Below are 25,133 nucleotides of genomic sequence, written 5' to 3'. Positions count from 1 at the left end.
CCTCTTCAGGCTTCCTTTTCCCTAGAAGCTTAGTCGTCATGCAGCATGGACTCAGAATATAACTTTGCGCTGCTTTGACTTCGTATGTATGAATGAGTTGACCTGCCTTGCCCTACACGGACTAGTAGACTCATCATCATGAATTGTGGGAAATCGTGTTTGCAAGTTGATCTGTAGAGATTAATACAAGAGATATAAATACCTCATCCAACTTGTAAGGACAACTTGTACACTTCGTGTTCCACACGGGGACTGAGGGCTATGTATATAGTAGCCTCACGTCCTAAAATTGGGAACAGACCCTATTGTGAGAATGCAATGACCTTACGCTTGTTAAAAAAGGCTACGATGCAAGTAGGAATGATGACCGGTACGACCGTACAATATAGATAATCTAACAATAGATTATCGAGGTGTTTAAGTCTGGAGATTCTCATTTGTGTGAGAATCTCCTTATATACCAGAAAACTCTGCCTTAAGCTAGTCCTGATTAGATTTCCCAGGTGATGAATCACTGCGGTTGCCGTCATGGCTCATTCATGGCATAAACCATGGCCGGCCACCATAAATCTCAACAACGCTATCCTCTGGCTTCATTTTCATATGCAGTATTATTGAATACTGTAATTCAAACCGGGTATCTGATTTCAGCAAATGAAGTTCGCAAATGAATGTTCCATAACGAACTATTCTGTCCCAACCTATCCGTATATCAATACACCCAGCCCTATGGACGAATCCTCGTAACTTTCTGATATCAAATGAAGGTTTGCACTTAAGTTGAAGCTGATAGCTCCAAACCACAGTCCATTTCTCTAATAATACATAACTGAACGAAAGCATAAAACGTTACCTTTCCAAGCCTCCAACGGCAGCCAGCGCCAGCAACCAGCAACCAACAAAATAACAATAATACTAGGAATAAGCCAACAAAACAAATCCATCATGTGCTTCCTCTCACTGGAGGTGCGGAAGCATGCGGTGCACTAGCCAAAGTTTCCAGTATATTCATCAGTGACCTGTCCATCGGCAGCTTGAACCTTGCATCCTCAACATACAATCCCATACCAACTGTGTAGACATACGAGAAGGGAGCAGCAGGACTCCTGCTGCCCTTGGTCGCATGATGAGGGGGTGTTTTGATATCGCATTGTTTACGATTTGCCCAGCGGAACAAGGCATTCGTGCCGCAAACTCCCCCGACGACAAAGACAAACTCTGGATGTTGAGGTTTCGGGATTGTGCTCATGACAAACTCAATACCAGATTCCATGGAGATATTCATATCAGGCTCGGCGTGTATGGAGGCGTTTTTGTGAATGATTTTGTAGGACTCGTTGCCGCGCAAAGCTCTGGCTAGGAAGGCTAGCTCATTTCCGAATCGGAGTGCGGCTGGGTAGTCATCTGCAGCGCCGTAATGGAATACCATGGAGCAGTCTCTTCGTTCAATGCAATCTCCACCCACTCGGTCTTCATAGAGTCTCATGATGTGCCATATTCCATTCAACCACCCATGTGTATTTCGATCTTGGAAAAAACGAAACTGGGATTCGCAAGATAATTTGATCTGGCATCCGCATTCGAAAATATATCCGACATTGACAGGAAGAGTGTCGATGACGTGTTGCATTTGAATCCTACTTCGCCTGCTGGTTATGTAGACAATGTTGCTGGGGTTCATAGCAAGAGTTTCTATACTCTTCAAGGTATCCAGCGACATATCCCCTGGGCCTTCGCCAAAGAGACAACCATCCTCGAGAAGAAAAAGGCGTGAGCTTGCGCAGTTAGAGAGGTGTGCCACGGCACGAAATATCAACGGATAAGCGTCGCTTTGGGGAGGGTATCGAGTCTTGCAGGCTATTCGGAGTCTGGATTGCAGCCAGTCCATCCAACCGTGCCTCATATATTCCATTGTATTCTTTTGTTGATGCCACCTTTTTCTACGACTCTTCAATGGCTCCTCCAGTGCTTGATTGATCGTTTTGGAACAATTTTTGTAGTCCCATGGGTTGCATGTGAAGGAAGCTTTGAGCGCTCCAGTTTCTGCGAACTCGCTCACGATTATTGACCCAAAGCTGGATCCGAAATGCGATCGGCCTTGACAGTGGAAGTACTCATGACAGGTCAAGTTCATTCCCTCGCGTTGGGACATGGATACGAAGATATCTGTAAGGCTCAGCAGGGCGATAAACTGGGAGTACTTCATGTCTTGCAAAACCAACACCAAGGGATCATAATAGACAGACGCATAACTGACATTGATCATCGTTGCAATGTTCACAATCTCGTCCACTACGTCCCGGGTTTCAGGCGCTGCAGATATGACCTGGACAAGAGTAACCTACATCATGTCTCAGCAAAACTCACAAACCAAAGAAAGAACCTTGATCAACCTACAATACCTCTCCATCGAGGATATGTCTTCAGGAGTTCGTAAAAAGCCAGAAGTGAATGTTTGACTGCCCCTGGTACATCCATTCGATCGCGCGCTGTAATGAGGCGTTTCCCCGGGTATGCGTTGTTAATAGTAGTCATCCAGGCCTTGACCTCATGTGTCTGGCGAACATGCTGTAAATAGGCAGCATCAATCTGCATAGGCTCATGCCAGAGACTGACACGACGATGCCGGACTTGAAGCCCACTTTTCACCATTTCGAGTCCCAACAGCCGGCAGCAACATTGGACAAAGTGTGCGCAATATTCCTCTGTCTGGAATGAAACAAGATCAGCGCCTAGCATTCCGGTCAGCAAATCGTTGCGTGAAAACAAGCATCGAAAAACTTCATAAGAAGGAAATGGCGTAGTCAAGAAAAAGCCAATATTAGCCCCGGGTAGACGGGACCTCAACATTTCCGGAAGAAGTAGAAGGTGGTAGTCAAAGACCCAAATTTTGTCCCCTTCTTTGTAATTTCGGATGATGATATCAGCGAATTCCTCGTTGACCTTGATATATTGCTCCCAGGCGAATTCTTCGTATTCAACATGCCGAGGGCCCTCTTGCATCTGATAATGAAGAATTGGCCAGAGTATCGAGCGACAGAACTGATTGTAATAACCCACAAATTCACTGTCGTCCACAAAAACCGTCAAGCAATCGCGTGTCGTTTCCAACTGCCTGGTGATATGGGACCGAGTTGGCTCTGTCAATGAATCGATAGGCATGCCGAGGGTGCCCACCCAGTACATCTTTTTGATTGCACTTTCTCGGATGGCAACACGAATAGCATTATGAAGACCTCCATTGCCTTGTTCGGATGCCTTGATCTCCCATTCCGCAGTGGAGAGCAACCCCCAATCGTTTTCTTGTTCCTCAAGCGTTGCGGCATGCAATGATCCATCTTGTGTATGGAGATCGAGATCTGACTGACTCGCCTGCCGGGGTACTCCGAACATTGGAGACTGCGGTAACCCGGTTGTTGTGGATTGATGCAGGTTGATACCCCGGGTAGGGCCCATGCGAAATATAGGACGCCGATCCGGCCCAGTCCATTCGTCGTCCGATGAACCAGGTGACCAAGTATTGTTTCGATCTCCAATGTGTGAGGCATTTGATATTCCATCCAGTCCCAAAGAAATTGGCCCCTCTATCTGGGGATTCGAGATTGTGACAATGGGCGCACATGGAACTTCTGTTGCTGTAGACCGAGGCTGGTTGTAGATTAGACTGCGGCCCCAACTGACTTCATGGCGCTGACTGTGGCGGAAGCCTTCAAGGTCCGGCTCGATCCAAGTCTCGTACGATTGTCCTGGTACATATCCTTTGAAGAGCACGTCATGGGCTTCAGATGTAATTGAAGGATTGGGTGGATTGATTGGGGTGTGATTCATATCTGAGAAGCGACCAATGATTGGGGGAAAGCCATCAAAGGCTGCCCGGGCATTTTCTTCATTTCGTTTGTCTGCAGCAGGTGTTCTCTTAAAGTCGATGGTCCAGGGAAGAAATCTTCGGGTCATCAACATAGATGGTTAGTCTTGTTAGGCATAGATCATAAAACAACTCACAAGGAAGCAATAAAAGTTGTCATAATAACGGCATGTATGAATTGTACGGAGTAGTTGGATTGTCAACGCAGTGAGAATGCAGTCGAAAGGTAGAATATCCATTGTAAGCGCGATGGGAAGGCACGACTCACACGAATGCCTCGATTTTCCGGGGAGCTCAAGTGTATTGCGAATGAACTACGAAAGCAAGTCATCGTTTAGGGTTGGCGTAAGAATATAGACCGATGTTGTGTCGGGATGTCGGGTCAGTTTTGCTTGCAATGCTTGCAATATATCTTTGTCTGAACCCTGGAAGACATCAGAAACGAAACCAACCGTCATGTTGATAGAGGCAAGCTGGAATTTGCAGCATTCTCCGCTTATTCCAGTCAAATAATTGGAACATTTTGATTGTTTTGGAAATATGGTGCTTCGAACGTTGAGACTTCCTACTAGGTGAGATCATGCTACAGACTGCACAGTACATAGCGGTACATGTCGGCCCTGCATGATGCTTCACTGGTTGATATAATGGATGCCCAAGACTGAACGAGGCTGTAAGATAATATTCTGTGTACCAATCACTGGAAGCATAGATGATTAAATGGGACGAGAACCTTTACCACCAACCTTGGAAGACCTTCAGGGATATCTAATCATGACTAACTTCCAATGTTAGCCTCAGCCCCAAGGCAGAGAATAAACTAACGTTAAGGCTTGACCAGCAACTGTCAATTGGTGCCTTTTAGCCAATGTATACCTGAAGACAGTTCCATTATACTTCCAAGGTTAGCAGTAGAAGCCATGACCAAGTCCCTAACCAATGACCAATCCCCAGTAACCGATTTGCAAATTCTGATATACCTAGCTTAAGAACCATCCCTTTTCGAGAAATATGACAGACAAAGAAACCTGAAAAATATCACTAGTGAATAGTGCAACCCAATTAGTCCAGCAAACATCACCAGAGCCGCGCACACTCGGACCAACGATGCTTAGAGTATGTCGCTCCGACAATAGCGTCGGTCCAAGCCGCCGGATAGAGGTGATGCAACGACCCAAAACAGCGCAAAAACGATAGCGCGCGGAAGAATTTTCAAGCCTTATGAAGGAGCTTGCGACAGTGCAGGAGCTGGAGTGGATCGATCACGACGCAGCGATCCACCTAGCGACAACGCTAGTATCTCATAAAGTCGGTGTCAGAAAAGAACTCATAGATTCAACGTCAACGTCGATCCATGTCAACGCAAGACCAAACTCTGGAGGATGTCAGCAGTGCAGTAGGATCTCCGATGCGTGCGTGTCCCCCTTGGCTCGGGACGGCACGAGCGTTGTCGACGTCACCACAGAGTACCAATATCTGGCAAGGACAGACGGTGGACACGCAGAGTGTGTATCGCGACATTGAAGCCAAAGCCAAGTGACGAAGTCGTATACACTCTCTTGGCGGGGGAGTCAAGCTTGGAGATACGTCGTATACAGAGGATAAGCAGTTGTCTTAGTTTGATTTTCTAGATGACGCGGGTCTTGGCTCTTGGCGGGGAGAGTTTGACGGACGCGAATTGGTTCGTTGCTCGGCTTAATAGGTGCTTTTCTTCCGTTTTTTTTTGTTTTTTTTTACTCCCTTTCCTGGAGACGAAGCCGTGCCACGAGTTCCTTGCATTACACATACTGTACGACGGGTCTTTGCAATTGAGTGGACCCATTTATTGAGGTTGCGCCATCAGAGCTAAGCATGTACGGAGGAAATTCATTTGGGAGAGGGGGGGGGGAAAGGGGTTGATACTGACATGTTCTGTAAGTTGTAAGTTAACATGATGTGAATGTGGAATCTCGGATTGATACGTGACAACCCTTTCCTTATACCTTATTCTAACTGGTATGTTGGTTGCCTATCCTTCGCACAGCCACCCAACCTCGCCTCTCAAACGCGGCGCAGACTATGAAACAACGGCGGCTGATCGGTTTCCCCAGATAGTACTCCGTAGGGAACACAGTAATTTCCCGAAAATTTCAGGGCTGAGGGTTGGTTACATCCTGGTAACCCTAGAGTCCGATACTGTATCGGTCCACCGTACCTGGTTATCAATATTGGGGCTAAGAGTGCTAAGTATAGACCATAGCGTCTCCAACCGTTGACACGTCGGGTCATGGGATTCACAGAGATGAAAGACGCGTCGCGAGGTGTCGCGATATTCCGACAATACTGGGGAGACGGGATGTAGATCGACTATGAACCATGGAATTAAAAGAAGTGTATTATTTCTGCCTGACTCGATAGGAGATGACCCTATGGGCGACTCGGCTCCACCGGTTTTCAGGGTCTTCGGGAGAAACCAACAGGGAGTGGTGATTGGCAATCGCGGGCGTGCGTGTGCAGGTCCATATTTATATGTCTGCCCGAGCCCATGAGAAAGAGCATAGATTTTAAGGTGGTAACCAGAACATATTTCGAAAGTTACAATAGACCATAACTATAGCTTAACTTATACTAAGTTAGCAGGTTACAGTGCCAAGCCCCCTTCATACTGCCGAATACAGTCAGCACCGCCTCATCGGGCTTAGGGCGGTGGAGGCTCTAGCCCGATCTTGCAAAATGCCAAGGCGGACGCTTGCGCGTCTCCAGCCTTTGGGTGGGCAAAAGGGTGTGCGAAGTGCGATTTTCGTCCATGGCCGCGCGTATACTGTGTATTACGTGGTTCTGATATAGTTAAATATGATGGTGAAGGAGATATAGCATTTCCGGGGGGAAAAAACAGAATACCACCACAATGTAGAAAATATCATACTGAGTGCCAAGTAATAGATAGAAGAGAGTGGAAAGAGGAAAAGAGGAAAGACAGTGGAAGATGGAAAAGGAAACGAGAAAGAGCGTAAGAATGGTAACAGTGGAAAGAAAATTACAGAAAAAGGGTCTTTTTCTTGGCTTTCCGTTTCGCACACGCGGCTTGGCCGCGGGGCCCGTGATTGGGGCGAGACGCTGACGACGCTCGTAATACTGCGTATGCTCTCTCTCGCTCTTCCTCCTGACTTGGACCTTCTTACGTCAACCTCGGTGGCAGTCCCTTCTTTGCTATTTTCTCTCTTCCTTCTTCATCAACCTCACTGCCGCTTCGGGTGAAATTGACCCTTCGCCCATCACCTCGACTAACCCTGGATTGCACCACTTACTGAAGTCTGCCGGGACTTCCCTTTCGACCATGGCGGACGGCAGACACAGGTCGGCACAGCCGACTGCTAAGGACTACGATGCCACAACCCTCACTCACGAATTCGAACAGTTGATGCGTACCAAGCGCTTCAACCGCCTTCAGGAACAGTCACAACCTCGATCGCGCACCCAATCTCCAGCACCTTCCAATTTGTCCAGCTCATCGATTCCGCCGCCTCCCTCACGGGCGCCACCTCCACCTCCATCGGCAGCTACGACTCCGGCTTCACCAAAGCCCAAGAACTCCGCCCTGCGGGGCCTCCCCGTCTTCCCTTCGCCGCCACAGGATCCCGCCTCCCTCAAATTCTTCAATCTACTCAAGGGGCTCTCAGTGACACCAACAAAATACGAAAATCCAGGCCTTCTCGACGAGGCCCTGTCCGTCATTCCACTTGATCGTCTGTACTCCGAAGCCGAAGAGGAATCTCAAATCAAGCAGGCCCAGGCCGACAGCGTGGGTGGAAAACCGGAATGGGGCTATCAAGATTGTGTAATTCGAGCATTGTTGAGGTATGTTGGAATTCTCCACGGTCTAGACTCTGCGCCCTTGCTGACAGCTATCCAGGTGGTTCAAGGGATCCTTCTTCCAATTTGTCAACAACCCCCCGTGCTCCAAGTGCCACATGCCTACCATCGCCCAGGGCATGACGCCACCTACCCCCGACGAGACCGCTCGGGGCGCATCCCGAGTCGAGCTCTACCGATGCTCCGATAATAGCTGTGGCGCCCACGAACGATTCCCCCGATACTCCGATGTTTGGCAATTGCTCAAGTCCCGACGAGGACGTGTCGGCGAATGGGCTAATTGCTTTAGCATGTTCTGCCGTGCGGTTGGTGCCCGTGTTCGTTGGGTTTGGAACTCCGAGGACTACGTCTGGACTGAAGTATACTCGGAACACCAGCGACGCTGGGTCCATGTTGATGCCTGCGAAGGTGCTTGGGACCAGCCTCGCCTGTACACTGAAGGTTCGTGATATGTCTTCTCCTCCCACTACTTGATACTAATTGTGTCTTAGGATGGCAACGCAAAATTTCTTACTGTGTCGCGTTCTCCATCGATGGTGCGACCGATGTCACTCGCCGCTACGTCCGCAGCTTCTCTCGCCACGGAAGCCCTCGCAATCGCGCCCCCGAAGAGGTCGTTCTCTGGTCCATTCATGAAATTCGACGGAAGCGCCGTGAAGGGTTGAAGGCGACCGACCAACGCCGCCTACAGAAGGAAGATGAGCGCGAAGAGAAGGAACTTAGATGCTACATGGCCTCTGCTCTGGCAGCAGAGATCAACAACATGCTTCCTCGCCACCTCGTTGGCCGCCCAGAGGACCAGAAGCACCCCGGAGCTCGCCAAGGCGCATCGACCGAATGGCTCGCCGCCCGAGGCCACGGAAACGCGGGCCCCGACCGTTCTCCCGAAGGACGGTAAACCACAACCGGTATCTGGCAATTTATATTCCGATTGAAGGACTCCTTCAATCCCACATTGAACGATCGAGCGACCTGGATTTACAGCCCTTGACCTAGGACTGACAGGCGCATCGACGTTTATCCCTCGGCATGGTGGACACCATTGACCAAGGCCCCAGCGATCGCATTGAGCGACAGCCTACGCCGCTGGCCCCGCCAACGCCACATGCACCATGCTCAAATGGGAGCATTTGCGACCGCGGACTCGATGGAGCAGGGCTACCTGCCCATCCATGGCTGGCAATGTTGACCACTATATCGTTCCCGATCACCGATCACACAATCTCCACCACTACGAGACATCATTTCCTTACGTCTGGGACAACACATCTGGAGCACTTAATCTGGGCTTCCAGGACATTTCGCATCATTTTAGCTAAGGCATTATTTTGCAGGGCGTCCATGGTGTCAATCACCGTTCGAATGTTTCTTTCCTATCTATCTTTCTAATATCTTATGGGGGTCTGCACATGTTGTACGAATCACGCACCCGATTCTCTCACGATGTTTTCTTTTTTTTACACTTGCATATCTGCATCTCCTGGCTGGATTGCTAGCTCAATCTTTTTCTTTTCTTTTCTTTTCTCCTTATACCTGACCACTTTCTTGGGTCTTTCTGTTTTCCCCCTCAACTTCTTCTACCCTTTACTACTTTTATCTCTACAGGGAACATCCCTATACAATAACCACATTTTTTTACCACATTTTACCTCACATCCCATCTCGTTTCCCAATACCAATATACCAATACTACACTAGAACAAAACCACAGCCATACTACATCGGTTTGATTATGATGTGCGATCTTCCCCGCGCTCTCATATTTAGCGCCCTTGGCCTGCCGGTGGAGCCGACGAAGCACAGGTTTTTTATTTTGCCCCTGGCGACATCATACATAACACACGCACACCCTTGATCCAGATGGAATGGAAAAAGATCAAATAATCTCCGATCATGATCTCATCACTTACCATCAGCCATCAAATTCCCCATCATTCAAGCTCAAGGCACGGTCCGTCCTGTAAGTTAAACCCTGACCGTAAGGCCGGTACATGTATTTCCAATTATAGTGCGTGGGTCCAGGGTCTCACATTAGGGTCTTTAACTTTGGGAGTTGTTTTTTAGGGCTAGCCCACGGCTAAGTTAAAATCTCAGGGCGAGGGGGTGGAATGTTAATTGCAACAGTGGTTATGATATCCGGAGTGTGTTTCTTTCCAAGTGACAGTCTGCTTGTGCATGTGCATCTGGAGATAACTTAACTTTACTCACCTCCTTTCCCGACCGAGTGCGTATGCAGTACACCTCATCCTAACGTGTCCCCCGTCGGGATCAACACGCCGATCCGTACTTCGTAACGGTGTCTTACTTGCGCGTAGTGTGTGTTCATTCCAGCCCCAACGCAGCAAATTGGTCCTAAAAACCAGTCTTGTTTTGACACACAAGTCCAATTACTGTAATTTCATGTGTGGTGTATCTTGTCCACGTACCATCTGTTCTAGAACATTGATCGCCAAGAGATAGGCGGTTATAGACAGCCATGATTGATTTAGATCAATGATCGAGGGTTAATCATACCCTGAAGGGAAATTCGATAAATGAATGATCGGCTCTGCTATCAAATATCTCAATCACACCATTGATGCGCATACTCGAGCTTATCATCTTCATTTCCAACCCTTCCTCACGTTCACACCGCCGTAATCCTGCAGTCTATCCCTCTCACCTGAAGATCCTTCTCAAGCTTGTCTAGCTCACTCGCATAGTAGTGTTGGTTTTCCAAGCGCAGTTCCCATGTGCCCATGTCTGCGATGTATAAGTAAGGCGTGAGATCCAGGGTATAGCTCTTGGACACGGAAGCCAGAGATGAAAGGGAAGAACAGGAGGACGGAGAAGAAAGGAGAGACGAAGCAGGAGAAGTATCAATCCTCTCACTCTCTGAAACAGAAGAAACAGAAGATGAATTCTCCAAATCAGCACACCAATCCTCTCCATCCGAGCTACAGGGCTCGTCCCCTGCATCCCCATCCATCCCCTTGAACCCCCGATCCCTAACACCCAACCCAAAAAGCGGTTCCAGAAAAACCCCCAGAGCCCCCAATTCCTCGGCAAACCAAGTCCGTCCTAGAATAAGCACAAACGACCTCAGCCCAGCGACCGCCCTCAACGCAACGCAAGTCTCAATCCACTGCGCCCGTCCAGCGGATACGTAGATAGCCCGTACGGGATCTTTACTGGGAAGCCAATGGCCTGGAAAAGACCAGCGCAGCTCGACGGACCGGATAGAGGACCATGATTCTGGCGGGACTGTTGGGCGCATGTAAGATGCCGTCCAGGGATTGCTAAATTCTAGGATTGGGGCTGTGTATAGTTTTTGGATTGACTCTTTGTAGCTGGTGGACAATGGGTTAGTGTTGTTAGATTTGGTAGAATTGTTGGTTGGGGTTGGGATTGGGATTGGGTAGGTGGGAGTAAAGTGTTGGTGTATAGAAAACAAACATACATTAATCGACAACTCAACGCTAATGCAAGAAGCATACTCTTCTTTCGGCGCGCTAGATCACCTTCTTTTGCTGGCTGGGCTATTCCACTTCCATGGCAGATCTCACAAAATAGTTCTGTGTTTCGGCGGGCGTGGTGGTTTGATGTTGATGTTGAAGCTGATATTGGTGACAAGGACCGTGAAGATGACGGTGATGATGATATTGACGTTGAAGCTGTCTCAGGGGGAATTGGACAGAGTACGTGTCCCAGTCGCTTCTGGCTTCTTTGAATAACATGTATGCGTTGACCTCCCAGGACATATTCCCAGATCATGAGACGGAGTTCCGGTGATAACCGGGCCAATAGCCGGCTTTGGGGTTGGGGTTGGGGACATTGGATCTGGAGACGTTTGCGGGGGAGGGGAGGGGGTTTGTTGCCTGGAGATTCTGTGAGTCTAGATAGTTGTTGAGGTGAAATGGAAGTGTGAAGTGGAAAGTAGAGGAAGTTGGAGATTGATGAGATGAGATCGGCTTATCTTACTCTGATACCGCTGTGCCAGAACATCTTCCCACGAAAAGACCCCTTTCATACGGGCCATTGTTGAAGTTGGAGCTAGAGTGGAAATGAAGAGGAAAGATCAAAATATAACTTAGTATGACAATGACCTGCTGATCAGACCGGACCGAACTACAAAGCACCTGCATCAGTTTCCAATCCGAAACGGTCAAGGGGCAACAAAGCAAGAGTCGGTGAAAAGATAACATTCCAAGCTCTCCCAAATCCACTTAAGCTCAGATAAGAGCAAGAAAATAAATTGGTTCCGACTGAATTCTAGAATTGATCTATGCATTTCTGCCCTTTGATCTGCATCTAGACGCCTAGCACGTACAGCACCCACTCGGACTTGGACTACGAGAACGTACAGAAGAGCCCCCAGCACCGGCACCAGCGCCAGCACCAACACCAGAATCAGCATTGCCAAGCGTATTAGTTGGACAAGAGACCTTCAATCCCTGCTGCAACAGGGCCAGTCCATCCGGCGCTAGCCGATCAATCTCCGCGTCCGCAGGCAGCGTCCCAACATAAGCATTGAAATTGTAAATGCCACAGGGACACTCGTCGGAAATATCGCGCAGACTAGTCCCAGACAGATCCTCCACAGTCTGTCCGTCCCGCATCACACGGAATACCTGCTTGCCCACCCCCATGGGCACCGTCCAAGCTCGCACCCCTGCCGGTGCCTGAAAGGTCTGGGTGTTCGTGCCCGACGTCACCTCCACCGAGGCGGGCTCTTTTAGCTGCGTGACTACGAAGACGGCATCTTGCATGGTGTCTGCACCCTCTGGGCGGCCGCGGAAGAAATTGCCGCTGGCATTGTTCGCGCTTTGCATGGTGGTGTCGGTTGCATCGCAGTTGGCGGATTTCGGGGTGGGGCGATACCAGTAGATTATTTTTTCTTCTTCCAGGAAGTCTATGGGGAGTTCGGAGCCTGCTTTGTACGCGGCAATAAAGGGTTTGGCCATGTCGAGCCAGCCGTTGTGAGGCCTGTCTTGCTTAATCGGTGGACTGGATGGCTGGGAGGGCTGGGTACTTACATGTCCATGACCCATTTCGAGGAGCCATCGTCTGTGTGAGGTGATGACAGGGGACCAATATAGTGCGATTCGCCATAGTCGTTCCAGGTGATTATCTCCACGAAACGGGGCTTGGTCGCGAGGATTTCTCTCCATCGGTTATACCAGAGGAGGTCCGAGGGAAAGACCCAATTCTTACTGTAGGAGACTTCATCGCCGAAATGTGTCGAGAACCAGGGTGAGACGGCTGTTCCGTCAGTACAATCCCAGGGGAGACCAGGGGAGATCTTCATAGTCACTCACGAGCAATGTAAGGCTTCCCAGCAAGCACCGCGTGGTACGCGGCATCACCATCCATAACAGACACCGTCCGCTCAGCAGTCGGAGCCTTATTGTATCCATCACTCCCCCATGCCATCCAATTCAAGGCAGAGTCCACATCATTGAAATCACCCTGACCAGGGTGGAAGTTTGGCGCGAAGAAGATATTGCAGCCAGCTGCAGCTCTCATTGCACCACAATCGACACCATCGCCGGTGAAAGACGACACAAAAACCTTGCCATCGACCATGAGCTGTGCGGGGTGGGTTGAAAATTCCTTGATCTTGTTGCCGACCTCGCTGCCCTGGTTGACATTGTACCAGTTGAAATCGAAGGAGATAAACACCTTCATGCCATTGTCGGCGGCAGATTGATAAGCAAGGTTCAGCTGAAAATCGGTATAAGAATCGGTGCCGATGTTCAAAGCAAAGGCATCAATGCCGGCCTCTTTGGCGCGTTTCATATCGGCATCATATTCGCTGGCATTCTGGCGGTTGCTCACAACGCCCATCTAACAGCCGTCAGTGCCCGATAAGAAGAGTTAAAAGAAATCAAAAAAGACATGTCTCACCATGAAATGACAAAAAACCAGCTTGTTGCCATGATTGGCATCTTCATCGCGAATCGACATTTTGTTAAATTGCACAGGCACAGGTGAAGCCGTAATGATAGTGATCAGCCCTACGAGGACCAGAAAGAGAAAGCGAAACATGGCCAAATCCACAAAATCCAAGGCCCAGCCAAGGATTGGTTACGTAAGATAAAGGAGTGAACGAGAACTGAATCTCAAGGCGAACTAAAACCAGAGCTCATGCAAGAAAAGAAAACAAGATATCAGGGGGGGAATGAGACTCTTGATATAAGTTAAGTTATAGACTTTCCAGTCTGTGACAATCCGCCCCCCCTCCATTCACGCCACATTGTCCCTGGTCATTAACCCTTTAGATGCGCCTACAAACCCCATTCTGCAGCACAATCCACAGGCAATGCTCCGGTGCCCTGCAAGGCACTACGGGCTCTGGCTGTCAGCCTTATCGGATTGGACCCGACTGCTACAGTATCACCCTGTCAGACGGGGGACGTCGGCGCTTACAATCCGGGAATGTGAATCTGCATCAAGAAATGAGATTTGGGAATTGCGCCCCCTGTGGATCGGAACATGGGCACAATCAAATGCAAGGGTCTGTTGGGAAACAAAGACTTGTACCTGGATGGGGTGATGGGATTGGTTGGTCGACGCCTCCTTTCGTCGGCGGCTAATTTCAGGGACGGGCGTGTTTGAAGTTTGATAGATAGGCTGGGGCTGATTGCAGATTGACCTTTCTGGATAGATCTAGTCGGTCTGGTCTAGTCTTTTGGGGGCTAGTTTGAGATTTGGGGTCGGAAACTGGATCTAGGGCTGCAGACGGTTGAGATCTTGAAAATCTGCTCTAGACGAGATGGTCGAAGGTGCCTGGGGGGGCTAAGCCTCTGAGCCTGCAGGTAGAGGAGGACTCACACGTGGAAATAGGTTGAACAAAGGAGCAATCCGATTCTGACAGAGCACAAATGTGCACGCACGGTGTATCTCTTGTGAATGTGTCTCATTGGCTGTGGTGTTTGAGGGATGAAGAAATTCAAGTCTCACCTGAACCCTGTTTGTAAAAGAAATTTTGATCGTCTCCAGACTCATTGGCATGAACGATGCTTCTAGTGCTACATGTACTTCCCCGACAATAATGCAACATTGTTCGGCCAGCCTGATCTCGTGATCTATGCCTTATTCCATTGTTGGATTCGCATAGACCTGCCATATCTTGCAAGCGTACAGATGTCCTGTGTAGTATTCAGACGGCTCGAACGGGGATATCTACCAAGTCATGACGTGAAGGTAATCTAGGGGACCTGGGGAAGAACTTCTACTGAGCATATGCTAGCATATGTCAACCTGGGCAAGTGTCCCCGAAGGTCAGTCTGGTGATTACAGCGATCCGAGTGCAAGTGCTACATCACATCACACAAAAGAAATGTCTCCATCCCGAATTGAGCACGCGACCGACCCTCAAATTGATACTCGGAGGACAAATATTCTGCTGGAACACAGTGTAAGCTCGTCTGTAAGATGTTCTCGGTATTTCATGATCATTCTTCAACTTTGATACCATTGTGATCTAAGAAAAGCAAATTGTATAGACTACGCGGGCCTGAAATGCATGAGCCTACAGCACTGCAAAGGCAGATACATAGCTGACTGAGCTATCATCCACATCTTCAACATCCGAGCTTCGCTCATAACGCAAGAAGTAGAATCGCCCTTCCTTGTCCGCCGGTTGACTAGCCGTGACAGTTTCCAGAGCTGCCATGATCACCCCGATCGGATGACGTCCACATACCGTGTTACCCGTGCGATCAATAACGTCCAGGAACTTCTTCGCAGACCCGGTGGTAATAGCAGCCATAGTCGCCATATCAAATGCCGAGATACTTTCATGAATGGCTGGCTCACGACTCGGGATCCGATCCCGTTGACGCAGATGATGACCAGCAGAAACCATCTCAATGCTATCGCTGACGCTGTTAGCATCCGCACCTGGCTGCGGAAGTCGGTCACTAGACACTGGGAGTGACGGCCCGGGCTTGGGAGTCTGTGGGACGTAGTATGTGTAGCGGAAGCGAAGACCCCAGTGGCAGAAGTCCGAGCTTATGACAAACGCATTGGATGGATCGGCTAGGTAGGGAGCGAGAAGATTACCAAAGGCTTGCTCTGTTGCAGCCGAGGTATTCCCCACCATGATTGGGACCAGAGGGGGGTATGCTGAGGTTGGGGCACCTGGGTATTGGAGCTGAAGCAAGCGGTGGATGTACGGGAGATGCATTTCGATACTGTGTTCGTCCTCGTCGACGGACTTTGTCATGGTTGTGAAGCTAACCTTTGATCCATTCGGTCTGATTGCTTGTGTGCCGAACAGCTGGGTAATCAGTTCGGTGTCTAGTGGGAGGGGTTCATCGGATAGAGGGGTACGATAAGAAGTCAAGGTTGGGAGTGCCAGTGTTGAGAGTGAAACATGGTGCGATGGTCCTAGAATAAAGATCCGTTTCCTGGTCTCATTAGCATATACAGATGGGATGGCGGGATGATCAGCTCACGCTTTCGAGAGATCCAGGGCCTTGTATGCGTAGGCAGCACAGGGCCCCGAGTACGAGTAGCCCGCATGCCTATTTGTTCAGTATTGGTTTGAAGCTCATCCTAGACGAGGGTTTCATACGGTGCGATGATCACTCTAGCCCCCGCGCTCGGCAGCGAACCGATGTTTTTCATCGTGTCCGGCACCAGTCCCAGCCATCCATCCAGCTGTCGGGCCAGGGCATGGCCGTTGTCTGTATACCATGACCCAGAGTGAGTTGCGCGTCGGGAAGACATGTTAGTTGGGAGATAGAATTGTTGTTGAGGTGAAGCTCGGGGAGATAACGAAGCGGGGAGCCATCGGCAGGGTGGGGATTCCCAGGGACCCCTAACGAGCTCCATGAGCATGAAGACACTCAAATGTCCAAGGAATCATTTACAGTGGCCAAGAGAATTTATGACTCAGATCAATAGACGGTGACGCGTATAATTGAGACTTTCACCCTTTGAGCTGTCTACTATGTCTTTGGTTTTGGCCATCTAGGTCAAATGTCATAACATTTATTCCCCCGAGGACATGTTATGCTTGATATTGAAACATAGTCCTGGATACCAGAGGAATAGCCAAATACTAGAGATGTCGCACAATAGTATAGGGAATTAATACCGGCCTTTGCACGTTAATATGGTCTATTAGAGCCAGAATTCCTCATCAACACCCGCAATGGTCGAAATGAGCCTCCGGTTAAGAGAACACTAGCTATATTACCCGATTCGGACTAGCGTGTCCTGAATGTAACGCGAATCAAATGACGCGCTTGGCCAATCGCATTCTCACTATTCAGCTTCTCTCTTCCTCTTCCTCTCAATCTCACTCCCTGACACTTCCCTGAGGTTCTGGACACACAATTCCTCTCCAGCTTATCCTCTCATTTGCAACCATGTCCCTCAAGCGCAAGGCTGAATTCGCCGTCCCATCCAGCCCATCAATTCCGGCCCCCGAATGGGGCATGCTGATCGATGGAAACAATCACCTGCACAGTCGGACACGAAAGCGCTTCAGAGATGACCGTCCAAGCGACCAAGTTATTTACCGTATGTGTTTCCTTCCGGCCCCAATCAGCGATTAGGCATCCCTTGATCACCTCGCCCTTTCAGCCTTGCTGACAGAACACAGAAAACACATTGCGTTGGATCTTTTCCGCCCAGAAGCAACAAGTGTCTGCTCCGACAGTCGAAATGGATACAATGGAATCAGAACCCGCTCTCGAGACACCCGAAGAGGTAGACCCGCGACAGCAAACATTACATCGGTTCTTCCAACCAACACCTCAGCAATCATCGCCCTTCCGACCATCTCGTCAAGCACTTGCACCTCGCGCAAATGAGACAGCTCTGGCCCAAGAGGACATGCTTCGACGTCGAGCATTTGAGCATAACTCGGTAGAGGGCTCGAGCGCAAGTGACAGCAACAGTCCTGGGTTCAATCAGATGGGTGCCGACGTGGATATGGATATGGACATGGATGTCGATAGTGGCAGTGGCAGTGATGGGTCTGGCCATTTGTCCCAGAACGGGGTTGTGGGCATGGCGTGGGTATAATCGCCCGACTTCGTGACAATCAATGCTACTGGCTGCTGGTGTTTATATGCGAAAAGGCTTCCTTTCGCATTTTTTTCTTTCGTGATACCTATTGAGTGATTTGGGCAAGGTGTTTTAGGCTATTCTCGGCCTTGGTATTGTTTTTCTTGTACACAAAGCGGGTGTTTTGTGTCATTGGCGCTGATGGGGTTAATCAGTAATAGTTGAGAGATCATGGTCTATTGCTTGCAGTGAATATAATGAGCCAATACCTAGCTTAATTCAGGTTAACTTGTATGGAATTAACGTAGCTAGATGGCTAGTGTCGCATACCGACGACAACGTCGAAGTTGACCAGTAATGGAATAGAAAACAACATTCCAAGGTCGACTAGCTGCACAAGAAACCATCAAGTGTAAGCCAAGGAATCCCCAGCGCTACTTTGCTTCAAAATATCATTTTGGCCCAACTCGGATTTATACATGTGCTTGGTCAGAGCTTGCGGCCTCAGGCCCCACAAACGGTTGTTTGCCCACCTGCGTCGTTCCCCCAGTTGAACCATCACTTTGAGAAACCCCAAACCTGCCATGAGAATCATTTGACCGTCCATCAAACTTCCACTGCCCTCTCCAAGCTTGACACACCTCCACTTGACCCTCGGACTTCATCTGGTGCATTAGAACTCCGCAGCTGACACGAGCACCCCGCCAACCATGGACAACAGCCAAGGTACTCAGTACTTGGAGAGGCTATTAGGTCGCTCACTGCGGATTCACACGACCGACACTCGGATGTTTACTGGACTCTTCAAGTGCACCGATGCAGTAAGTGGTCACTGGTGTGGGCCTACAGGACCGACACTGAGCTGGACTGACCGAATCTTAATAGGACCGGAATATCATCCTCGCTAATTCCTTTGAATACCGCATGCCTACGACATCTGCAGTTGAAGCCGCCGTAAGCGAAAGTGGACACACTGGAGGATCAGAAGCAAAGAGCGCAACAGTTAAGGTGAATATGACGAGCCGACTCATAGGCCTCATTGTGATCCCGGGGCGCCATATCACGAAAATTGAGCTGGAGTAGACCTCTAGGCTCCAACGAAGACTCGTATCCACAAGACCTTGTTATTCCGATTCGGGGGCTGTTCCTTACTCCCCCTCAAATGACAAACCTGGCTCTATCACCTAAGACCAAGTACGGTCGCCACGACCTATCACATCCCAGCGTCCTTTGCGCCGCACTCGGAGCTCTGCCCCCCTTCCATACCCTACGCCACTCTCCCCCCGGTCTCCGCTAGCACGAGGTTGGGCGTGGGGCCGCCAAGGAGGTTTGCCTTACGGGCCCTGGCTCTCGCTGTTCTGTCAACGTGGCTTGGGGAACACTGCAGCTGCGTATTACTAGGCTTGGCCAGTAGGTCCGCTGTTCGATATCACAGAACAATTGGCAGATATTCGCAGGTACTCTGTATGAGCAGGGATAGAGGGGCAAAAGGCGGTGTCCCCGCCACAGAGATACCTTGGCAAGCAGCAAGTGTTCCTTTCGTGCAGAAACCAAGACTTCTCTGTGGCTCGTGTCCGCTTCCGCTGCGAGCAGGTCAGGGGTGGGGTGGGGGAGGTGTAGCTTACTGTCCATCGGACTTTTCGTCGATGTATTATGTGTGAACAAAGCCAACAGGAGAGCAGCACCACTTTCCCTTGTGATGTGTCTATCTTGCTCCAGAACGTGGATCCAAGTCGTTGAGTCAGTGGTGCTGCACCTTAATCTCTGTCCCTTCTGATAGGAGGCATTACGGGGTCCAAGCTCCAACTAGATGTCCTGGTCAATGGCCGGGTAGGGTCGGAAAAAGCTTCAAGAGTCTGACTGGTTCTTCAACTTCATTTGCACTGGTCTTTTCAGGTGGTTCAAATTCCAATCCTACATGCATGTACATAGTAGAAACTGAGCACAGTCGCTTATCAGGCGCTAATGAGAATGTGCTTGTCTACTGTAAAAGAAAAAGAAAAAAGAAAAAAAGAAACAATCATAAGATTCAAGGCAAGACAGGGCGCACAAATAAGTTATAGACAAAAGTACCGCCATTTCGGCTATTTCTTGAATGGATATGAAGCTGGGGGAAAAAGTGAGCACTACCCATCCTTCTCATCTAGTCAAAAGTTAGAATCTCAAGTGTAATACATCAACAGTCTTAAAGTTATAAATATCCAAGTCCAGACTCTCTTTGTTGTATAGCCCGGACCGAGAGATCCTCCGAGATCACCGAATCGAGACCGTCGTGGCCAAAAACATAGCAGATCGACTTTCACGTTAGCGGTGGCGGAGTCTTCCCCTCTCTCTCTTTTGACTTCTCTCACTTCGACCTTTTCCCTTTTCACCTCTGTTCGGGAGATCTGTTTGTGTGTGCTCTCACCTACCCAGTAAGTACAACGTCGTGGGGTTGCCGTCTGCGGTGATGTGGATAAATACTCCCCGTTCAAACCCCGTACATAATGACGCATTCCTCTACCCGCAAACCCACCACCTCCTCCCTTGCTTTTTCTGTCTCTTCAAACCTCCACATGCCAACTGGGTTTTGGTGGAGTTCAGCCTTGTTATACCGCGCTTGCATTGCCTGTGAAAGAGGCTAATTCACTGTACAGGAGAGCTTCTCAGCTTCCCGTCTCGGAGCTCCCACCCTCCACTTTTGAGCTTTTTCACCTTTTGACACCTCCTCCGTCTGCAACCACCATAAGCCGGATCGCTGATTAGGGATTCATCTGCGACGCAGTGGGATCATTATATCGCTCCATTTGTCACGGTGATCACATTATCGCCTTTTCTCCATCCGCGCCCCTCCGACTTGGCTTAGGGTTGTCAAGATCACTACTCGCAGATCCCACCTCCACCCGTCAGGCAGGACATCCCCGTGCTTAATATACCACTGAAGGAGCTCGGGCCAAGACATTCCAAAACAAAAGGGGCTTTCTCGGCGTAGCACCTTGAACATCCTTCGTTTGTGCGATCCTTCCAACCTAAGCTTGGCAGTCCTCCACGTCTAGCGATAATGGGTCAGTCACATTCCAAGGGTAACGCTTCAGGCGACCCTTTGCAGTCCTATCCGTCCTTCTCCAAATCAGATACGAAGGAATCCCTTCGCTCTTTCCGCGGCTCAATCCGATCGAAAATCCCTGGCGCGAGGAGTTCTGACAGCCCTCGTGGCTCTACCACCGCGCTCTCCCGAACCGAAAGTCAAACCGACAAATCGGATGCTGGTTCAATCAAGTCGGCCAAATCAGTTGGCAGCCGTCCTGGCTCCAACGCTGGTCTTCCCCAGACGCCTGGCTCCGAAGATGCCTCCCGACCCGGCTCTCCTCAACCACCACCATCCCCTTCGCTTTCTACCAGTTTGCAGAAAGGACACAAGGATGTCAATGCGATGCAGCAGAGCGGTGAGGTGGACCATGTGTCTGAGGGTCCTCCTTCTGGTGGTCCTCCGACCGGTGTTGCCCCAGCTGTTGGTGAATCAATCCTGATGAAGCGCGAGAACCAACTGAACCCTATCCTGGACTTCATCTTGAATGCGCCTCTGGAGACATCTGGCTCTCCTGGTATGGGTATGGGTGCTTTGAAGTCCATTGATTTGGACGACATGATCACACGACTTTTGGATGCCGGATATTCTGCCAAAGTTACCAAGACTGTGTGTCTGAAGAACGCAGAGATTACCGCCATTTGTACGGCCGCACGTGAGCTTTTCCTCTCTCAACCTGCTTTGTTAGAGCTTTCTGCTCCTGTGAAGATTGTCGGTGATGTCCATGGTCAGTATACCGATCTCATTCGACTGTTCGAGATGTGTGGTTTCCCACCTGCCTCAAACTACCTTTTCCTGGGCGACTATGTCGACCGCGGTAAACAGAGTCTGGAGACTATCCTCTTGCTGTTGTGCTACAAGCTCAAATATCCCGAGAACTTTTTTTTGTTGCGCGGAAACCACGAGTGCGCCAATGTCACACGTGTTTATGGATTTTATGATGAGTGTAAGCGTCGTTGCAACATTAAGGTCTGGAAGACCTTCATCGATACTTTCAATACCCTTCCAATCGCTGCGATTGTCGCCGGCAAAATCTTTTGTGTTCACGGTGGTCTTTCACCCAGTCTCTCTCACATGGATGATATTCGGGGTATCGCTCGTCCCACCGATGTGCCCGACTATGGTCTTTTGAATGATCTCCTGTGGAGTGACCCGGCAGACATGGAAGAAGATTGGGAGCCTAATGAACGAGGTGTCAGTTATTGCTTCGGAAAGAAGGTGATCATGAACTTTTTGCAACGCCATGACTTCGACTTGGTTTGCCGTGCCCACATGGTTGTTGAAGACGGTTATGAGTTCTATCAGGATCGGATCCTGGTGACCGTGTTCTCAGCGCCTAATGTAAGCTTTCTCATGTCTCATACAAGAACCCAACTGACTGTGTTTAGTACTGCGGTGAATTTGATAATTGGGGCGCGATCATGTCCGTCTCGGGTGAATTACTTTGCAGTTTCGAACTTCTCAAACCGCTGGACTCGACCGCCTTGAAGAACCATATCAAGAAGGGTCGCAAGGAACGCAACAGTATACTCAACAGCCCTGTAAGATATTATCCCTTACTTGTTACATGTTCTGCCAAGGGATCGACACCGCATTGTGCGACCTGCCGACGCTTCCCTATGGTTCCCCAGATGCACCTCGATTTTGACCAACTACTAACGAATCACAGCCCGCCACGGTATCAGCACAAAGCTATTAGGCCTGACAATTATCAACACTTTGAAATTGATCTCAATTCTTGCGATATACGCCAACATCAGTGTCATGGTTTCAACTCCGATTCCTGACCGGAATGCATACGACCACGACTTTAGCCAGTAGCAATGTGACAAGCTACCCAAACTTCTGAAATGCCGAATCACACAAAGCTCTGCAACAACAGAAACAAATAATGCATCATATCCCGGAACCGATGGCGCCGGTGTGGATGCCCAATTTAGCTCGGCACAGTCTAGAACTAGAATGGTTCGACCGCGCGCCCATGGGAGTCTCTGACGACAGCAAACCCGCCGAGCCCAACCCCAATCCCAAATTGCAGATTCGACGGTCACACTTGGACAAATACCAGAAATGGGGCATCTAGGCCACTTCATTGTTGTTTAATCGGGCCCTATGTCGCGAGGGACACCTCATTGGACTAACCAGACACACATGGTTTCGAGCTTTGCGGCGAGCTCTAGTCAATCTGGAATTCTAGCCCATGGAATCATCTACGATAAAATACCGTCTTATTATCTATCATGGTCTTCTTTTGCGTGTATCTACACTTTTCTCTACTTCTAACCAATGGAGTTACCGGGGGGATTCAAAATTCTAAACAAATCATTTGACAGTATGAATGTAACCCGTGAGAATAATGCTCTAGAGTGTGTCATTTGTAGATTCATCCATCGAAGCGGACTGCATTGCCCAGGCACATCTCACACATGCCAAGCGGTTCTCACTGTACACCGCTATTAGGTCACCTGGCGTCTTATCAGAATGCAGATGTCAAAAGAGTAGTCTTCTACCCCAGTATCGCCTGTTGAACTATACAGCCAATGGTGTCCGGTTCACCACCTCCCGGGACCCTTGCCGGGCCACGGCAGCCAACCCGTCATCACGAGGGGGTGACATTGATGGAACTATAGGGGTTCTTTATCCCAAAGAAGATCACAAACCCGCAAAGGAGATATCCAATAATGAGGAGTTCGGTGTTTTAACTAGACAGGCGAATCTACTATGTAGACGAATCAATGCCTCGATTGGAATAACCTTGTAGCCCAAGCTTAGTAGTCAACAATTCCTAAACGACCAATAACAAAAACAAATTCTAGCCGCAATCAAATCTAATCAAAAAGTCCCATGAAACAACATGTGCTAACAGGAGAATAGTCCGTAAGAGTATGTAGATGCAAAGCATCAAATCTCCTTCCGACTATGCTCAGCCCTTAACTCCCCCAACTCCCCAAATCCCCCAACATCCCTCTCCCTCCCAGCTTCACCCCTCCCAACCCTCCGAACAGAAACCGGAACGCGAAACTTGGCCGAAAAAGGATTAGGATCAAGATTCTGATCCAAATTCCCCAGCGTATGATTCACATCCCGATGCTTCGCCTCATCAGCCCGAACATACAAAAGAAGCGACCGCATACACCGCTGCCCCTCAGGCATAGACCAATACTTGACAGCCATAGCTGGCGCCTGCAGAGCCTCCCAAGCGGGCAAATGGCCGTTCTCCAGGTCCTCGATTGCCCTTGTGTAAGTGATCACGGCTTCTTCTTCTAGGTAGCCGACGAATCGGTGGCAGATTTGCGGGGAGATGAGGTATGCCAGCGAGAAACCACTGAAGAAGGTGCATTGGGCGCCTAGAACCATCAGGCGCATGAGCGGGCCTGGAGAGGCTAGTTTGAGAAAGGTGAGGAGGTGCATTCTTTCGTTGTAAGCTTCTTCGAGGAGGGTTTCGATCCTGCTTTTGTTAGATTGGGCTCCGGGGAATGGGAGAGATGAAGACGTGGAGGATGTCTTACCATCCATGGTCTCTTCGCATTCTTCGAATGCTTTTCAGGTGGCGTAGCATTCCGGCTACCATGCCTGGGACGCCAGCGACACTTTCCAGAAAGATGAATCTTGTGATCCACTTCTGTTCTGTCATGATGTTGTTCTTGGAATGGGTGTTCTGTGTGGATGGGTGGGAGCGGTAGCCTGATACTAGGTCCATCCCCCAGCGTAAGAACCGTACGCTTGTAAGTGCTGTTTTGTCTTGCCAGGTATCGGCTTGACGGTGGGAGGGATGAACGGCGAGTATTTGCTCTTTGGAATAGCTGTTGAGAATGATGTGGTCAGTTTTGATGTTCTTCTAGTGGGCCTTTGGATTCGACTTACATGGGGTGAGTCCATGATGACTTTTGACTAGCTTGTGTGTCTGTTGTATGATGTCGCTTGATGGATGCCAGCGGAAATGTAATGGTGCCTCTGTATATGCCTTTTCCAGCACATCGCACAGGACAAGCAACTGATAGTGAAAGGAAGCGTGGAGTAGGCGCAAAGGAAAGGCGGGCCATGTCAGTTGGAAGACCCATAGTTATCAAAGAATTCAAAAAATGAATGCAATTGAACCCGAAGTATGTTCAAAAGAGATCTATACAATGTGTGGAACTGACATTGGGCTCAGAGCATGCCCCCTTTTATTTCAGAGGAGTTCTGCTTCCTACGATGCACATTGTAGACCATGACTCAACAGTCCTGTTGTTGATTATCGTTGAGAGGTTGTTCTCCGATATACAGTGTAAGCTTGATCTTAGCGCCAACTGTAATAGTGAAGCTGTGGCTGTAAGGAGAAGTTCACGTTTCGAAACCCTAATCCCC

At 49.4% G+C, this 25,133-nt stretch overlaps 9 protein-coding genes across 9 annotated transcripts; 4 read left to right on the top strand and 5 right to left on the bottom strand.

The window, feature by feature from the left end:
* Positions 1-943: 943 nt before the first annotated feature.
* N7511_010290 (trehalose-6-phosphate synthase) lies at positions 944-3,960 on the bottom strand (the record flags this gene model as incomplete). The annotated part of the gene is made up of 2 exons (XM_057132667.1): positions 944-2,341; positions 2,398-3,960. The coding sequence occupies 2 exons, from the start codon at positions 3,958-3,960 to the stop codon at positions 944-946; spliced, it is 2,961 nt and encodes a 986-aa protein (XP_056980655.1).
* A 3,221-nt stretch (positions 3,961-7,181) lies between these two features.
* png1 (peptide-N4-(N-acetyl-beta-glucosaminyl)asparagine amidase) lies at positions 7,182-8,615 on the top strand (the record flags this gene model as incomplete). Its single annotated transcript, XM_057132666.1, has 3 exons — positions 7,182-7,702; positions 7,758-8,158; positions 8,209-8,615. The coding sequence occupies 3 exons, from the start codon at positions 7,182-7,184 to the stop codon at positions 8,613-8,615; spliced, it is 1,329 nt and encodes a 442-aa protein (XP_056980654.1).
* Positions 8,616-10,343: 1,728 nt separating this feature from the next.
* On the bottom strand, positions 10,344-11,531 carry N7511_010288 (uncharacterized protein; the record flags this gene model as incomplete). Its single annotated transcript, XM_057132665.1, has 3 exons — positions 10,344-11,046; positions 11,263-11,370; positions 11,446-11,531. The coding sequence occupies 3 exons, from the start codon at positions 11,529-11,531 to the stop codon at positions 10,344-10,346; spliced, it is 897 nt and encodes a 298-aa protein (XP_056980653.1).
* Positions 11,532-11,809: 278 nt separating this feature from the next.
* N7511_010287 (glycoside hydrolase family 71 protein) lies at positions 11,810-13,663 on the bottom strand (the record flags this gene model as incomplete). Its single annotated transcript, XM_057132664.1, has 5 exons — positions 11,810-11,824; positions 12,061-12,682; positions 12,733-12,958; positions 13,015-13,543; positions 13,604-13,663. 5 exons carry the CDS (start codon positions 13,661-13,663, stop codon positions 11,810-11,812), a joined length of 1,452 nt encoding a protein of 483 aa, XP_056980652.1.
* A 1,567-nt stretch (positions 13,664-15,230) lies between these two features.
* On the bottom strand, positions 15,231-16,432 carry N7511_010286 (protein MEMO1; the record flags this gene model as incomplete). Its single annotated transcript, XM_057132663.1, has 3 exons — positions 15,231-16,110; positions 16,159-16,227; positions 16,278-16,432. 3 exons carry the CDS (start codon positions 16,430-16,432, stop codon positions 15,231-15,233), a joined length of 1,104 nt encoding a protein of 367 aa, XP_056980651.1.
* A 644-nt stretch (positions 16,433-17,076) lies between these two features.
* On the top strand, positions 17,077-17,737 carry N7511_010285 (uncharacterized protein; the record flags this gene model as incomplete). Its single annotated transcript, XM_057132662.1, has 2 exons — positions 17,077-17,230; positions 17,313-17,737. The coding sequence occupies 2 exons, from the start codon at positions 17,077-17,079 to the stop codon at positions 17,735-17,737; spliced, it is 579 nt and encodes a 192-aa protein (XP_056980650.1).
* A 692-nt stretch (positions 17,738-18,429) lies between these two features.
* Positions 18,430-18,802, top strand: N7511_010284 (LSM domain-containing protein; the record flags this gene model as incomplete). The annotated part of the gene is made up of 2 exons (XM_057132661.1): positions 18,430-18,540; positions 18,605-18,802. The coding sequence occupies 2 exons, from the start codon at positions 18,430-18,432 to the stop codon at positions 18,800-18,802; spliced, it is 309 nt and encodes a 102-aa protein (XP_056980649.1).
* Positions 18,803-20,759: 1,957 nt separating this feature from the next.
* phzA (putative serine/threonine protein phosphatase) lies at positions 20,760-22,485 on the top strand (the record flags this gene model as incomplete). Its single annotated transcript, XM_057132660.1, has 3 exons — positions 20,760-22,127; positions 22,175-22,327; positions 22,456-22,485. 3 exons carry the CDS (start codon positions 20,760-20,762, stop codon positions 22,483-22,485), a joined length of 1,551 nt encoding a protein of 516 aa, XP_056980648.1.
* A 1,202-nt stretch (positions 22,486-23,687) lies between these two features.
* On the bottom strand, positions 23,688-24,829 carry N7511_010282 (alternative oxidase; the record flags this gene model as incomplete). Its single annotated transcript, XM_057132659.1, has 3 exons — positions 23,688-24,234; positions 24,296-24,589; positions 24,651-24,829. 3 exons carry the CDS (start codon positions 24,827-24,829, stop codon positions 23,688-23,690), a joined length of 1,020 nt encoding a protein of 339 aa, XP_056980647.1.
* Positions 24,830-25,133: the final 304 nt, after the last annotated feature.

The sequence above is a fragment of the Penicillium nucicola genome, assembly GCF_028828085.1.
Source record: "Penicillium nucicola strain IBT 29836 chromosome Unknown utg000010l, whole genome shotgun sequence".
Classification (NCBI taxonomy): Eukaryota; Fungi; Ascomycota; class Eurotiomycetes; order Eurotiales; family Aspergillaceae; genus Penicillium; species Penicillium nucicola.
Note: the sequence above shows the minus strand (reverse complement) of the source record. Positions and strands in the feature narration are given on the sequence as shown.